At 44.8% G+C, this 16,223-nt stretch overlaps 1 protein-coding gene across 4 annotated transcripts in view; it reads right to left on the reverse strand.

The window, feature by feature from the left end:
• Nucleotides 1–123: 123 nt before the first annotated feature.
• Nucleotides 124–16,223, reverse strand: part of ARIH2 (ariadne RBR E3 ubiquitin protein ligase 2) — a 51,538-nt gene continuing 35,438 nt past the window's right edge. For all 4 annotated transcript variants that reach the window (XM_039228013.1, XM_039228014.1, XM_039228015.1 and 1 more), the window contains 12 exons: nt 14,021–14,084; nt 11,845–11,995; nt 10,665–10,786; nt 9,108–9,217; nt 7,344–7,461; nt 6,300–6,350; nt 6,188–6,209; nt 4,133–4,284; nt 3,397–3,540; nt 2,712–2,780; nt 1,344–1,427; nt 124–1,125 (listed from right to left, as the gene is read on the reverse strand). In XM_039228013.1, coding sequence (XP_039083944.1) covers nt 1,054–1,125; nt 1,344–1,427; nt 2,712–2,780; nt 3,397–3,540; nt 4,133–4,284; nt 6,188–6,209; nt 6,300–6,350; nt 7,344–7,461; nt 9,108–9,217; nt 10,665–10,786; nt 11,845–11,995; nt 14,021–14,084 — 1,159 coding nt within the window. In that variant the 3' untranslated portion in view covers nt 124–1,053. The remainder of the gene's footprint in view (nt 1,126–1,343; nt 1,428–2,711; nt 2,781–3,396; nt 3,541–4,132; nt 4,285–6,187; nt 6,210–6,299; nt 6,351–7,343; nt 7,462–9,107; nt 9,218–10,664; nt 10,787–11,844; nt 11,996–14,020; nt 14,085–16,223) is intronic.

Genomic DNA, 16,223 nt, shown 5'->3' on the forward strand with positions numbered 1-16,223 from the left:
CCATGTGACCTCTGACCCTGAAGTTCACCAGAGAACAGTGTAGCAGAACAGTGTCAGGTTATGGACGGCCATCTGTGAACCTGGTTAGTTACACCACCGGAATAATGGCACAAAAGAAGGAACCAAGGTAAAACAAATTTATCTGGGGGATAATTCCCTTTAAAAGTAGATCTCTATCTTTAGGAGACAAAATGAAACACTGTGCTGAACTCAAATCCCTGGTCTGGAGAGCTACAAGATCACCTATGCTCTGCTGTGGGCTCTGGCCTTAGTAGCCAGACCCAGGTAAACCTGGAAGAAAGATGGGCCCACAGACACACAGTGCCATCAGACAATGATACCCTGTGACAAGGCCCTTTTTTGTATTATCTCCTCACTGCAAGGTGAGGCAGGTGCACCAGACCACTAAAAGGTCTCTAAGGACCAGGCAGGAGGCATGATGTGATTCTCTGTGCTCCATTCATAGAGCCATTACATAGGCCAACTCCATTCCCCACCATCTGTCACCCACACTCTTCCCTTGGGACACCTACTGTGGCCAAACACGAGAATCTGGAAAACAGAGACCACCCTGGGGCCCTCTTGCAGTAGACCTTCTGAGGCAGGGGGGTGGAGGCAGTACATGTTGCATTCTAAGTAAAATAGCTAGAGGGTAAAACACTCCATTGCCAATTTATTTTTAAAAAGGGTTTTGTGTAATTCTATGTTTTTTTTTTTATAATTATACAACCTTTGAAAATTACATAAGTTGTAATGATCTAGTACTATTAATAGTCATTCAGAAAAAACTTTCCCTCCCTCCCAACAACCATCCAGGGGGAATTAAAAGTCCTGAAAAGAGGCCAATTCAACATGGCCTCTACCCTGGTAAAAACAAAAAGCAAAAAGAGGAGAAGAAAACGGAAGTGGACTAAGAGGTGTGCGGCCAGTGTCTCTCAGGAGCGGGGCCCTGGCTGTTGCCTGGGGTTGTGAAAGGCAGAGCCTGCAGCATGCAGTGGCAGCCCGGAGGCCTCACGGCCACATCTTCCGCACTCTGGCACGCCCATGTCCCACCTAGGTGTCATGGAAATCCTTCAGCAGGGTTCTCCTCCGCTGCTCTGCTATGTGCATCTGGTTCTCTAAGTCCTGCAGCAGGGAAGCAAGATGGTGCTCACACAGCCCGTCCTGCGCAGGGAGCAGCCAAAGCCACGTCCACTGTGTCAGGGGCTACAAGGACTCAAAGGCACGGCCCTCCCCACCCTTCTTAGCCGCTGCTTCTGGGCTGTATGCTAACAACCCTGTCAGTTTTACAGACCAGTCCTCCTGGCCTGCAACAGAGGGACTGAGAAGAGGGCAGCACTTACCCCTCTGTCATAGCTGTCTGCGCGCTCCACTTTCCATGACAGGTTTTCGATCTCAGCCTCCAGCTGAGCCTGCTGGTATTCAAACTGTATGGGCAGAGCAGGAGGGTCAAAAGGGGAGGGGCTGCAGCCAGGGCAGGGCCTGCAGATGGAGGGGCAGATGCAGCACCTCAAGCTCGCAAGAGCTACCGACAACCCTGACACTGTCCTCAGCGAGTAAAGCTAGTTCCTGGAGCCAGAGCCAGAACCCGATCAAAAGGCTACCTGAGAAGCACAGCCAAGTGGCAATGCACATTCTCCCTCCACCCCAAAAGAAACGGGGAGAATTTAAGCCACTGAAAAGAATGCTCCCAATATACAGGGAAACAGATGCTACAAAACCAAGTCACAATGGATTTTCAAAGACATGGCATTCAGAGTCTTTCAGCTTTCCAGCTCTTCTCCAAATCAAGTCTTAAAAATAGTCAAACCATCTGACTCAAATATTATTAAAACTGGTATTTATAAGCCTGGTAAATAATGACAGCTGCAACAATAAGCAGTTATAACAATAGAATGTGACATACATAATTAACATTAAATAGATAAAATAATTTTAAAAGGTTGAAAAATGCTAACAGTGGCCATTTCTTTCTGGTGGGATTATGGATGATGCAAATGTTTTTCTATGTTTTCCAACATTTAAATAATTGTCATTTACTTTATAATTAGGGGAAACAACCCACATCTAAGATATAGAATTAAACAAAGATGGAAAAGAGTCCACTATAATTTAGGGACATGCATGCTGGACATCGTCCTGTGCAAGGATGCTGGCCTTCCAAGTGGCCACAGAACTTAGTCGGTTAAGCGTCCGGCTTCGGCTCAGGTTATGATCTCACAGTTCATGGGTTCAAGCCCTGTGTTGGGCTCTGTGCTGACAGCTAGCTCAGAGCCTGGAGGCTGTTTTGGATTCTGGATCTCCCTCTCTCTGACTCTCCCCTGCTCACGCTGTCTCTCTCTCTCTCTCTCAGAAAAAACAAAACAACAACACATTAAAAAAAGAGAAATACAGCCGTTCAGGGGCTTTGACATATCTATCTTCCTATTACACAGAATGCCTATTTAGAGATGCCTAGAGGAGAACGAGCTTAAAAAAAAATGACAGTTTTTAGGGGATGAATCACTGGAATCTACTCCTGAAATCATTATTGCACTATATTGCACTAACTTGGATATAAACAAATAAATAGATTAAATATTTTTTAAAAATGACAGTTTCGTTCTGCCCTCCCAATAGCCAGGGTCTGGTGCCCACTCTCCTAGAAAGTGCTGGTCGACAAGGGCATCTATGAAGCTAAGAGGGCAGAGCAGAGGACTGCCTGGCCTTACCAGTTTCTTCCTGGGTCCAGACTCCATGTAGTACGCGTAGGGGTAAGTGTACTGCAGGGTATATCGGCACTGCAATAGGAGAGAGAGAAGGTACCTGTGAACCTAACCCACATGCATCTCAGGCAGCTCCCACAATTCTTACCCTACTATGCGAGTTAGCCTGGCCCTATAGGTATGGGTCCAAAAGAAATGAGGCCAAGCTAAATCACGGATGAACTGGGGGATAACACGGGAAAAGCTGAAACAAAAATGGCCAGAGAACACCAACAGTTCCTTTTTCAAACTGGGATTTATTACCAGCAGCTGCCTCAATGGCTCTTCCCTCGAGTCGGACATCAGAGTCCACACACACAATCTCTTTGCTCCCTCTGAGTGATGCATGGATGGGACAAAAGTAGAAAAGGGCTCGACCTCTCCCTAAGGAGAACTAGAAAAGGGCTCACAGGTACGTCCCTGGAGTAGCGGCAATAGAATTTTCTTCTTGGAAATGCCCTCTGCTGCCTGCAGCAGGCTGGGTCCTCAGTGGACGCAGCCCAAGGAAACGTGGGCACATAAGCAGACTGTACAGCAGACGGTACCAAGTGCTGCATTCCCTTGCCCCACACAATGTCTCCCATCCTCAGAGGTCTGGGCCTGACAGGGACAGGCGCTGGACCAGGGATAAGAAGAGTGAGGTGGTACACACCTTGGCCAAGAGCTTGGCAGCATTCTGTAGGTACTGCCAGTCGATCCATGTCCCCAGATTATTCATGACCCTCTCCTGAATCTTCTCATGAATCCGCTGGTATGTCTGCGCCTCTAGCTGTAAGCTCTTATTGTGGTTTTCCCACTACAGGGTACAGAGAAAGGAGAAAAGAGCAGAAGTCCACACAGCAGTTAAGAATGGCTGACACCCTGGCTGGCACAGGATGGCCACAGCTTCATCTAACTTATGGGGACTCTCTTTCCTTGAGTGCAGGAGGAGGACTTCTTCAGTCCACACTACTGAGCCTGTACAGAGCCCCTGTCTGCCTGCCAGATCACCCTACCCTCTAGGGCATTAAGCTCCAGCTCTGAGGACTAAATAAGGCTAGGTACCACCCACTGGTCTACTGTGCTTAGAAACCAAATGCACCATGCTCAGTGGACTTCTGAAGGGTCTTCCTGGGAGGAACTGCCCTCTAAATCTGACGATGGTAGAGGATGGAAAAGACTGATGGCCCCCTCACTGTCCTTTGCCGTCATTCAAAGAGCTTGTTGGTCCTGGCTGCCCTCTGGAACCTGAAAGCCACATTTATGGAGACATCACTCAGATCCACTGCAGGAGCTCCACTCCCTGAATTCTGTGTGCATAAACTAGCACACCAGTCACTGGGAATTCTACCTCAGAAGGCCAATTGGAAAAAGCCTACCCTTGAGGAGCAGTTGCAGAAGATGCCTACCCTCTCAAAGTAAAACAAGTACTTCTTAAGGGCCTCCCTGGCCTGGGCTTGCTGGCTCTGGTTGACAATGTCAGGATTCTCCTTGTACCGACTGCATTCATAGTACTCGCTGCCGTGGGTCTTCCAATCTCCTAGACACATCCAGCAGAAGTCTGTGAAGGATGGAGAAAGAGGCATTTATAATACCTACAAGAGAAGCCCACATTCCTCCAAAGGCACAGGAAAAGCAGTGGGACAGACAGATCCTGTGATGGGAGTGGTGTGGAGTTGTCACCTGACAGGAACTTACTAAGGGCGCCTCTTTCCAGAAGGAATGTGCACCTCTCCTCCTTGTCACATCCCACTGTCCCTGTAGCTTTTCCTCGATGATATGAACAGTAGCCAGCAGAACCTCTCAGTTCCGTGAGTACATAAGCTTTGTGCCTTTTTAACCAACACAGATAGATGCTGACTGTACAAGACCACTGGTGTGCTTTGTCAATGTCACTGAGAGAAGCAGAAACTTGTCCAATGAGGCCCACCTGTTCGTCCAGAACACACATTTGCCCTCCTAACTACCTCCACCCTCACGACACCTGTCCTAAGATTTTGCACATGAAGCTGGCAATAAAGGCCTTGCCCTATTTTGTCATTTTTAAAAAAAGAACAGTTCTAGAAAACCAACAGCTACCCAATAGTTCATACTCAGAATTATGAGTCTGCTTCTACACTAGGAAGCAAAGGGGGAAAAATAAAGATCCACTATACATCCAATGATTACCGTCTCATTGGAGAGGAGCCAACCACAGTTCTGTCACATGGCAAGAACCTGATCTATATCCTGTGTCTTCTATCCTATCTCTGCCAAAGACACCGACAATGGGTAAACCCTGTTTCCCAGGATTCTAGTTGGCTCACTGACTTACCCAGAAGACCTCTTATAAAACGTGGAGGAGCCAAAACCAAACCCAGAGACCCAGAGGTTGTTCCCTTCCCTCCTCCTGGAAGCCCTTGTCAAATAGCAGCAAAACTGTGATCCCCTTAATCAGCTAGGTTGTGCTTGCTATGGACGTAAATACCTCTACCTTGCTCAGGGTTGCCTGTATAGGCAGTAGAATTATACAGCAAAGCAAAGGATGGTAGCTAACTCTGGGTGGCAAGGGATGGGGAGACGTCTTATGGGAAGGGACACACACAGGGGACTTCTTGGGTACGAGGAATGTGATGGGGTGTTCACTTTGTCATTTCTCTCTACACCGTATGTATGTCTTATGCACTGTTCTAACAAAGTAGATGATACATGTCCCTCTCACTCAAATGCACAGGGTGGGATATCACTGAGGAAATATGCCACTACCCGTGGTCTATCTTCATTCTATACTTCATTGACTATTCCCTTCTAATGCCTTGCCATGTCCACTCTGATTACAGTGGGCTCCTGGGAAAACACACAAATAGCATTAGATGGGACCCTTACAAAGAGAAACCTTCAGGCTCCCCTGGTCAGCATCAAAGCTGCTGTGTAGACTTGGGTGGACGTACTTTCTACTTGAAGGAATTTTATTTATTTGATCTTGCAGGAAGGAAAGCAAAACCAACAGGTTCTATGAAAGCTACTTCTGGTAGACAAAGGAGATCCGAAAGGCCAAATCAAAAGACCTTGTAGAAACTTTATGAAACCTCGAAAGGAGACTATTATGTTACTCCTTCCAATAAAATAGCTGCTCTAAAAGGTATCTGTAAGGTAGCACAGATAAGCCCCAGGCTACTTACCTGTCTTGTCAAAAATAAAAAGAACACCCTGAAATCTTCTTGGATGACTGAGAATCATGAGGGTCTAAGAGTCATCCCAAACTTCACTTCTGACTAGATATGCGAGATGGCACCAGGATTATAAGAGGCACCGGAAAGTAATAAATCAAAAATCAAGAGCTGCTTTGGGTTGGTTATTTTAAGTGACTAAGGGTGCCCTTTGTTTTGTCACTTTACTACAAATGCACTCATTATTAAACAAGCACTGGAGACCCGTGCACAAGACTATGCCACTGGGCCTTGTGCACCACACCTGGGACTCACCGTGTTTACACTTGGAGCATTGCTGTCAGAGGGAAACAGAAGAAAACATGTTAAGGGCACGTTGACCAAAGGCTCCATGGCACATATGCAAAGGGTACAGGCTTCTGCTCACCATATGATTGCAGCCTCCATTCTTCTCAATGCAGATGTTACACTTGGGACACTGAGGAGACAGAAGGGCGCCGTTAAGCTCACGCACCACCAGGCCGGTTCTAAGACAAATTACCCAAAGCTCCTGGCACCCACGCCCCGTAGCTCATCGTGTGAGCCCTTCTGGGGAGGAGCATCTCACTTAAATATGGCGGGTCGCTGAGGCTGGAACAGCAATTCAAGGAAATGAGGTCAGCATGTTTGGCTCTGAAATACTCCAAGCACCGGCTGAGCCCCACTAAATCTTCCACCATCTGTCTCTGCCACGAGGCTGCTCAGATTAAGCACAAGCTGAGTCAGCACAAAGCCTTCCTGCTTGGGAAGAATGCCAAGCAGCACAAGAGCTACCACACCGGACCGAGTCCTGGTCAGCTTTCTTGGATTTCCACCTCCAAAAAAGGGCAAGGAAACAACCCTTAAAGCTCGCTTGCTCTCATTTGAGAGATGCCACATATAGGCAGTAATGCAGAGACCAGTCTGATGCTCTGCTCTGCCATGAAGCTATGTTTAATGTCACAGTCATAACTGCGTTGTGAGTGCAGCAACTCAGCATATGACTGGCATAGGGTAGGTGCCAAGTCACCCAGGATTCAAGAGGCTGAGGGCCATGCTTTCCCATGGGAAGTTTCAGAATGAAAACTGGGCATGCCCAGGCTTGCATGAGAGCCTCAGTCTTTATTACGTGTTGCTAATCAACCACCTCCCACCCAGGGCTGTTAAAACCTGGGAGGCATTAAAAAAATCTGGTTTTCTTCTAATTAGTTCCCCTATGGGTCAAATTTTTCCAGGTAGGTCAGCATTTTATTAAAATAAATGCAGCCAATTAAAATCATAGCATACTATGATAATCCGCTGCCAACTCTGCCAAGTCTGGGCAAGGGTCTGCAGCCTTCAGTAAGGGCCCTGGGGTCCTGAGTGTTCCGCTCTCAAAAGGCCAGCCTCCCAGGCGAGGCCCTAGGCAGCATTAAGGAGGGCAGATCCATGACAGGTAAGATACAGTCCTTACATCTTTAGTGTGAGCACTAATGTAGTTAGCTGTTTCGGAGTCATCTGCACATTTCGTGAGCCATTTCCGGATTGTGGCGCAGTCTGTGGGGGCGTGATACATCTGACGACACTTGAAACTTAAAACCAAAAAAGAAAAACATTCAAATAATTGTTAGGTCAGGGTCTTATGTTTTCAATTTTCCTTCTGTCCAAGCCAAGAGATACTGAATTAGAGCTTTTCAAATAAGTAAAATTACCTCTCAAGGCCTTTGGGATCTTTACTTACCCAGAATTACACTTAAATACCATATGTATTTCTCTTCAATCTAAGCACTTCGAAGATATACTCTCAATATACCCAAATAAAAACGCTTCTGTCTTAAGTATCTTGTGTGGGGTCAACCCTCTCTGAAAGGATGTCAAATTCAGAGTTCACTCAGAGGGCATGGTAAGGTGCTCTGAGACAGATAACTCAACTCAGACCTCAGGCAGAACTGAAATCCACTTTCTGAAAGCCTTGACTTAGCTCCCAGCCAGGTGTGCACAGTACGCATATCTGCCAGAACGTGTGCTGTCTGCATTTATCTGACAATGTCTGAAACTTAGAATTAGAAAAGAAAGGGGCGCCTGGGTGGCTTAGTCGGTTAAGCGTCCGACTTTCGCTTAGGTCATGATCTCGCGGTTCGTGGGTTCGGGCCCCGCGTCGGGCTCTGTGCTGACTGCCAGCTCAGAGCCTGGAGCCCGTTTCAGTCTGTGACTCCCTCTCTCTCTGACCCTCCCCTGCTCACGCTGTCTCTCTCTCTCCTAGAAATAAATAAAACATTAAAAAAAAAAAAGAAAAAAAAAAAGAAAAGAAAAACACTCCAATACTCACTGGGCTAGGGTTCTATATTTTAAATTTCCCTTTATCCAAGCCAACACTATGTTTGGGTAGTAAAGGCTCTCAGGTAAACAGCCTAACAAATGCCCCAGAGAAAGAAGTTCATAATGAGGGACACAAAGGGTGGAGAACAACTATGTTACTGGTTCTTAACCTTTGGTACACCACAAACTCCCTCAATGATGTCTTGAAAGGCAAGAACACAGGCACACACACATTCTCCATGTAGTTTCTCTGAAGTGCTACCATGAATCTTCCAGGGAGACATGATTAGGGACAGACACAGATGTGGACCTAAATTATGGCTCTGTTATCACCTTGCACACCTCCATTTCTTCCCCAAAAGCATACCTGTAACAGTATAAATTGCACAGAGTTGTGACAATGAAGGTAAAGTGATGAGAATAGTGTCTTTCCCATGGTAAGCCTTCAGTACACGTTAGCTATTCCTGTATCTATTGAATGGAATAAACCCCAAGTAGATGTAAACTACTTTTATGAATTACAGTGTTATAAAATTAGCCTACACAGGCGCCAACATGAACAAAGATTCAAATGCTTAAGGCTGTTGCTTTCAAATATAGGGATTTGGGATATGAGATGATCTATGCAGGCAAATACACACATAGACACAATCTCTGTGCCATGAGTCTTAGCAACATAAACCATAGCACAGTCTCCAAAAATCTGTGCTGCCTTTTTGTCTCCAGACTGAGCATTGTCAAATATCCCATGGAACGTGAGATGCTGGGTACACATTCTGCCCACTTGAACAGAGCCACTGTTTAGGCTCAAAGACGCTGTTTTTCCCAGTCCCACCCTCACCCACAGCAACAGCAGTGGTGCTTTGGAGGAGGATAAGGCAGGATCCCAGGGCTGCTCAGCACCCACACTCACTCTTACCAGAAGACCTCGTTGCACCGATTGCACTGTACTCGGCGAGCTCTAGGCTCCTGTACCCGAATAACCATGGGGCAGTCTGCACCAGGGCACAGCTGGAGCTGATAATGACTCTGTGAACACACCAAAGGGAAACAATGAGGACATCCCCTAGTCACTGCTTCCAAATCAGACCTCCCTGAGAGCTCAAACACCTTCTGTTCTTCCAGCTGATGACTTCTATCAAAGGAATTCAGAAAGGATGCCATAAAGAACAGCATTAGATAGAAACTGAAGACCTATAACGTTTAGCTAAAACTAGGCAGCAAATCAATAGAATGACCTAAGGCTAGATTATAAAATGGAATAAAGAATTGTGTCTATGAGATGAAAGGGCACGCACAGGCACCAGGTCTGGAAAGAAACAGAGCCCAATCAGTGGTGCATTTGAAGGTAAAATACCAAGTGAAAGAAGACGGAGAAAGACAAATACCATATAATTTCACTTATCTGCAAAACCTAAAAAAAAGGAATAAAACAAAAAGGGGAAGAGAGTAATGGGATGGGTGCAATGGGTGAAGGGGGTCAATTATATGGTGACGGATGGTAACTAGACTTACTGTGGTGACCACTTTGTAACATATAAAATATTGAATTATTACATTACACACCAATTTTACCTAAAAACAAAAACTCTGAAAGGCTCAATGACCTTCACGCATGTACCAAAGGCAGCAAACAGCACAAGGAACAAGGCACTGTTTATCCTGCAGCATGTGCATGAGAAGACCTAGATCACTAGTCAATCCAGTAAGCTCAGGCACAAAAGACAAAGATGAAAACCATGCTGCATAGAAGCAGCAAGCCTGAACTGGAAGCCCAATGGAGGGGATGGACTCCAAACACTGGAATCCTGAACAAGTTTTTAAATTGCACAAGAAGCAATACCCCTTCTCTGTGCTAAATCACACAGGGAACTAAATTCAAGAGCAATTCCTGAGATCTCCATGACTCATGTTCATTCCGTGACATACATACAGTAGCTTGTTAAGCACCTGGGTAGAAGGTGAATGTGCCTGACCATTCTACCAGAGAAAATCAAGGCTCAGAGAGGTAAAATTATGGGTCGAAGGCTACACAGCGAGGAAGTAAGAGACCTGGGATTCATGTTATTGTCAGTCTGACTCCAGGGCCTATGTTCTTCACTATCACTTTAGTGGTTTCTAAACTTTTAAAAAAAGCCATGGAGCTCTTTCTTCAAATTACACCAAGTAAGGGGGCACCTGGATAGCTCAGTCAATTAAGCATCCAACTTTGGCTCAGTTCACGATCTCTTGACTTTGAGCCCTGCATCAGGCTCTGTGCTGACAGCTCAGAGCCGGAACCTGCTTCGGATTCTTTGTTTCCCTCTCTCTCTGCTCTTTCCCCCGCTCATGTTCTGTCTCTCAAAAGAAAAAGAAATATTGAAAAAAAAAAAAATACAGCACCTAATGGCAGCTTAGTCTACAAAGTAAGTGTGATGAGAATGGATGGGAAGTAGGCCCAGGAAGACAGAGGAGCAACAACAGGGGCTAGTCATACCTCCACATAGTCCCTAAAGAGGTAGCGCCTGTATTTATCTCTCAATTCTTCATTGGGCAGCAATGGAAACACAAAGTCCTCTGGTGTTCGGAGTGGGCAGTCCTGAGCCATGCAAGAAACTCCTGTTGAACAAAGGCAACACGATGGACAATTGCATTGCAGAAGACACAACAAAAATGTATTTCCCCAATTAGTTCGACCAACAAATTCAGATTCCATATAAGAAACCCTTGAAGCCATGGAATGTATTAAAAAAAAAAAAAAAAAAAGAGAACAAGAGAGAGAAATTAATATATTTGCAGTGATGCAACTAAAACTTCTCTGAAATTACATATGTATCACAAATAGCACCACCAAAAAAGCAGTATTATCTAAAAAAATCCTATACAGTTCTTCAGGCACCTGGCTGGCTCAGATGGTAAGGCATGCTACTCTTGATCTCGAGGACTTCAGTTAAAGCCCCAACTGGGCACAGAGTTTAATTAAAAAAGAAAAAAAATGGTGGTGATGGATGCCCAAGTTAAGCGTCTGACTTTGGCTCAGGTCATGATCTCAGTTTGCGAGTTTGAGCCCACTTTGGATCCTCTGTTTCCTCTCTCTGCCCCTCCTCCAATCACGTACAAGTGCATGCTCTCTCAAGAAAAAACATTAAAAAAAAAATCCTATAGGGTTCTTGGCTAACAATTTCATTTTGTGATGTTTAATATTATGTGTAAATGATTTCCACCCAACACAATGAGATTCTGCAGACATCATTAACGTGATGCTAATTTAGATCCGATATCAAGTCATACTGTAACAAATACAGTATGCAAATCCTAGAACCAATCACCAAATCTGAATTGTGTTATGTTACCTAGATAGCAGCAATGTCTGAGTGTTTCTGAGTTATGGCTGCCATTTGGGCTATCAAGATAGGGTGGGCAGCTTAAAGGACAGTTCACACAAATGTTTACATATGCCCAAACAGTAGTCTTAATCATCTCATTTTGCTCAGGACTGAGAAAAACCTTGCCACTGTTCAACCTGATGTGTTTGGAAATGGAAAACAATGGTTCTGACAATAAAAACCTCAATCAGGGTCAGAGGAAAACATGCAGTTGACCTGAGTACCTAAAGCGGCAGAGTTGGAAGATAAATACTTCAGGCTAGCCTTTTACAAATTCTGTGGCAAACTCACCCACACCCACGCCGTCCTTGACAAGTACTGAGCAGTGCTGCTCCCAGCAGCTACGGCAAAACTGGTGCTGACAGGCCAGAGAAAGTAGGTTTTCCTTCCGCACAAACTGCATACACACTGCGCAGTGGTGAGGGGGGTGGGCTGTGGGAACCTGTGGAGAGGTGGAACAGAATGAGTAAAGAGGAGCCTCTAGAGCCTGGGAGGCCCCAGGGGTGCCTCATGCAGCTAGCTGGTTGGGAAGCGATACTGACCCTATATCAAGTGTCAGAGCTCAACTGCAACACGTGGGCTCTGTGGGTCCCAAGAGTTCTGAACAGAAAGCATAGATGAGGAAGACTTCCTAAAGGAGGTGGCACCTGAGCTGGGCTTGGACAATCTCTAGGATTCAGAGAGGCAGAAGAAGGCTGAAAGGAGAACTTACAGTAATTTGTAATGTTGGGCCGAAAAGCTCAGGATTTCCAAATTGCCAAGGTCCTTAGAGGTCATTCAGTTCAACTTCTGCTTTTAGAGGCTACTGGGTTCTTTTATAAACTGCCTCATTCAATGCACAGAGCTGTCCCTCAATGAGTACTACAGAGGCTCTTAGAGGCTGAGCTGAGTGTGTAAAGCTTCTAACAGCCCTACTGCAAGTCTACTTGTCAAAGACAGTGGTTTCCCCATTATTAATGCCCAAAAGAGAAAATATTACCGTTTTTACTAAGTCACAACTCATCCTTAACACACTGTAGAGATGTCATGTACAATTAATTTAGAGGGATGAGGAAGGCTCCTCCTAGGAAAGGAACTTTCCAGGATGTGGGCAAATAACTGCAAAGCTTGAAATCCAGAATGCATGCCATGCTACACAAACTGGCAGACAAAGACAATGTGAGGACTCCTGACCCAAACTACAAACTGATGGAAAAGTCCACTGTGGATTTACATTAGGTTCTTCTTAGCTCACTGGGAATACAAAAACAATTTGAAGAAAAAGACTGTATTCTCATGTTTATTCAGTATGCTCTTGAAAATTTTCTCCTAATGGGGCGCCTGGGTGGCTTCGTCGGTTAAGCGTCCGACTTTTGCTTAGGTCATGATCTCGCGGTTCGTGGGTTCGGGCCCCGCGTCGGGCTCTGTGCTGACTGCCAGCTCAGAGCCTGGAGCCTGTTTCAGTCTGTGACTCCCTCTCTCTCTGACCCTCTCCTGCTCACGCTGTCTCTCTCTCTCTCTCCTAGAAATAAATAAAAAAAAATTTAAAAAAAAAAAAAAGAAAAGAAAAGAAAAGAAAATTTTCTCCTAAGAGCTACCAAAGTGGTATTTTGAGCCCTGATTCTCCCTCTTAAAGAGTGTTTCCTTGGGGCACCAGGGTGGCTCAGTCAATTAAGTGTCTGACTTGGCTCAGGTCATGATCTCATGTTTAGCGAGTTCGAGCCCCACATCAGGCTCTGTGCTGACAGCTCAGAGGCTGGAGCCTGCTTCAGATTCTGTATCTCCCTCTCTCTCTGACCCTTCCCTGTTCATGCTCTGTCTCTCTCTCTCTCTCTGTTAAAACTACACATTAAAAAAAAAAAGTGTTTCCAACATGGCCCTTATTTATTTGACAAATGTTTGTGAACACTCAAATACACAGGAAATTGCTATGCACTGTAAGATATAGTTCCTATCCTTAAAGCACACACAGTGTGGCAGGGGGGCTGAAAGGATGAGTGAGTCATTATATCACACATGCAAAGACTTCAAGACATAACTAGAGGAGTTTGGAGAGGAGAGATCACAGGAGACAGGCTTTGTGAGAGACAGCTCAATTTTGGTCTTTAAAGATGAGTTCCACTCCCACAGGCAAAGATAGGGACAGGGTCTGGACATTCCAGGTGAGGGATAGCATAAGCAGAGTCAAAGAGGTATGCAATAAGCTTGGGAACACCAAGGAACCCAGCAGGAATGGAATGCAGGCTGTGTGTAAGTATAAAGAGCAAGGTGAGGCTGGAGAGGGCCACAGGACTGGCAATGATTTATTCTTCACCCTTGAGGAAACTCCTCAAACTATAATGGAAATGGAAGATTTAGACCCATGTTGGAACAAAAATCTCAGGCATGCTGTACTAGAAACAAAGCAAGATGGTTCTCAGTAACACCATAAGCCACAGCAAAAGCCATGTGTGTCAGGAGAAGCCTTGCTCAAGTGGGAGACACTCACATGTTTTGAGGGACTGGGCTGAACTCGAGCCTCAACAAGCAGCTGAGCAGAATTAGACTTGTATCTAAAAAACAAAAAGCAGAAATAAAGGGAATCAGAAAGGAAGACAAACATTTTAACCTCTGAACAAAATCAGAAGACACCAACATGTGCTACAGTTGCACTAAAGTGTCTTTGTCTCTAATTACTGTCTGACAGAACCAAGCTTCCTTTTCCATTAGTATAAATACTTTTTCCTCTTTCAATTTTTTTAGTTCTCAATTGGTATAAGAATAATAACCAGGCTTCAAAGATAGCAAACTGCAAGAAAAGTACTTGTGAAATACTGTATCTGTTTTCAATCCCTTTCTGGAAATATAATTAAAATCTTTTTTTTAATTTTATTTTTTAAGTTTTTTAAAATGTTTTATTTATTTCTGAGAGAGAGAGAGAGAACAGGGGAGGGTCAGAGAGAGAGGGAGATACAGAATCTGAAACAGACTCCAGGTTCTGAGCTGGCTATCAGCCCAGAGCCTGATGTGAGGCTCGAACCCATGAACTGCGAGATCATGACCTGAGCTGACACTGGACACATAACTGACTGAGCCACCCAAGTGCCCCAATATAAATAAAATCTTAAAAAAATAAGACACGTGGGTGGCTCAGTTGGTTGAACAGCCAGCTCTTGATTTCAGCTCAGGTTTCATACCAGTTTGTGGGAAGGAGCCCTGCTTCAGGCTCTGCACTGACAGGGTGCAGACTGCCTAGGATTCTCCCTTTCCACCTCTCTCTGCCCTTTTCCTGCTTGAGGGCACTCTTTCTCTTTCAAAAATAAATAAATAAATAAAAATAAACATTAAAAAAAAAAAAAAAGACACAGTAAATGCAAAGCACATAGGGTTCCAGGCTGGCTCACTGGAGAAGCACATGGCTCTTGGTCTTGGGGCCATGAGTTCAAGCCCCATGTTGGGTGTAGAGATTACTTAAGTAAATAAAAACTTAAAAAAAAAAAAAAAAAAAGCAGGGGTATCTGGGTGGCTCAGTTGGTTAAGTGTCCAACTTTGGCTCAGGTCATTTTCTTAAGGTTCGTGAGTTCGAGCCCGTGTCAGGCTCTGTGCTGACAGCTCAGAGCCTGGATCCTCCTGCTTTGGATTGTCTCCCCCTCTCTCTGTTCCTCCCCTGCTTGCAATCTATCTGTCTGTCTCTCTCTCTTGGGGGGGAAAAAAAAGCATAAAGAAAAACTCTGACAAATTATGTTACATTTAAGAACATTAGTTCAGGGGCACCTGCATGGCTCAGTCCATTAAGCATCCAACTTTGGCTCAGGTCATGATTTCATGGTTCGTGGGTTCAAGCCCCCATTGGGCTCTGTACTGACCGCTCAGAGCCTGGAGCCTGGAGCCTGCTTCGTATTCTGTGTCTCACTCTCTCTCTGCCCCTCCTCCACTTGTTCTTTGCCTCTGTCTCTCAAAAATAAATAAATGTAGGGGTGCCTAGGTGTCTCAGTCAGTTAAATGTCCGACTTCAGCTCAGGTCACGATCTCACAGTTCGTGGGTTCGAGCCCCACGTCGGGCTCTGTGCTGATAGGTAGCTCAGAGCCTGGAGCCTGTCTTCAAATTCTGTGTCTTCCTCTCTCTCTGACCCTCCCCTGCTCACGTACTCTCTCTCTCTCAAAAATAAACTGAAAAACATAAAAAAATTTTTTAAATAAATAAATAAATATGAAACATTTTCTGGGGGAAAGAAAAAAGCTCCGAGTTGACAGTGCAGAGCCTGCTTGCGATTCTCAGCTCTCTGTACCTCACCCCACCCTTCTCTCTCAAAATAAATAAATAAACTTAAAAAAAAAAAAAAATCAGTTCATCAGAACACAGCATAAAGTTAAAATCTCAGCTATATAAATAGGAGATAATTCAAAACATATATAACAGGCAAAAGACTGATATTCAGAATAAAAAACAAAATAGCCTATAAATCCATTTGAAAAGACAAAATAACAATTAAAAAATGGGAAAATGACAGAACAATTCATAGGAAAAAAAGCACAAATGACGATTAACAAGAAAAGATGCTCAACTTCCATAATAATCTGGGATACTGAAATTAAAAAACAATTAGATGCCATTTATACCCACCAGATCGTAAAACTTTAAGGGTGACAGTATCAAGAATGTTCATACCACTGGTGGGCGTATAATATGGTACAATCACTTTGGAAACATT

The sequence above is a fragment of the Hyaena hyaena genome, unplaced genomic scaffold (assembly GCF_003009895.1).
Source record: "Hyaena hyaena isolate Hyena2069 unplaced genomic scaffold, ASM300989v1 scaffold_30, whole genome shotgun sequence".
NCBI lineage: Eukaryota > Metazoa > Chordata > Mammalia > Carnivora > Hyaenidae > Hyaena > Hyaena hyaena.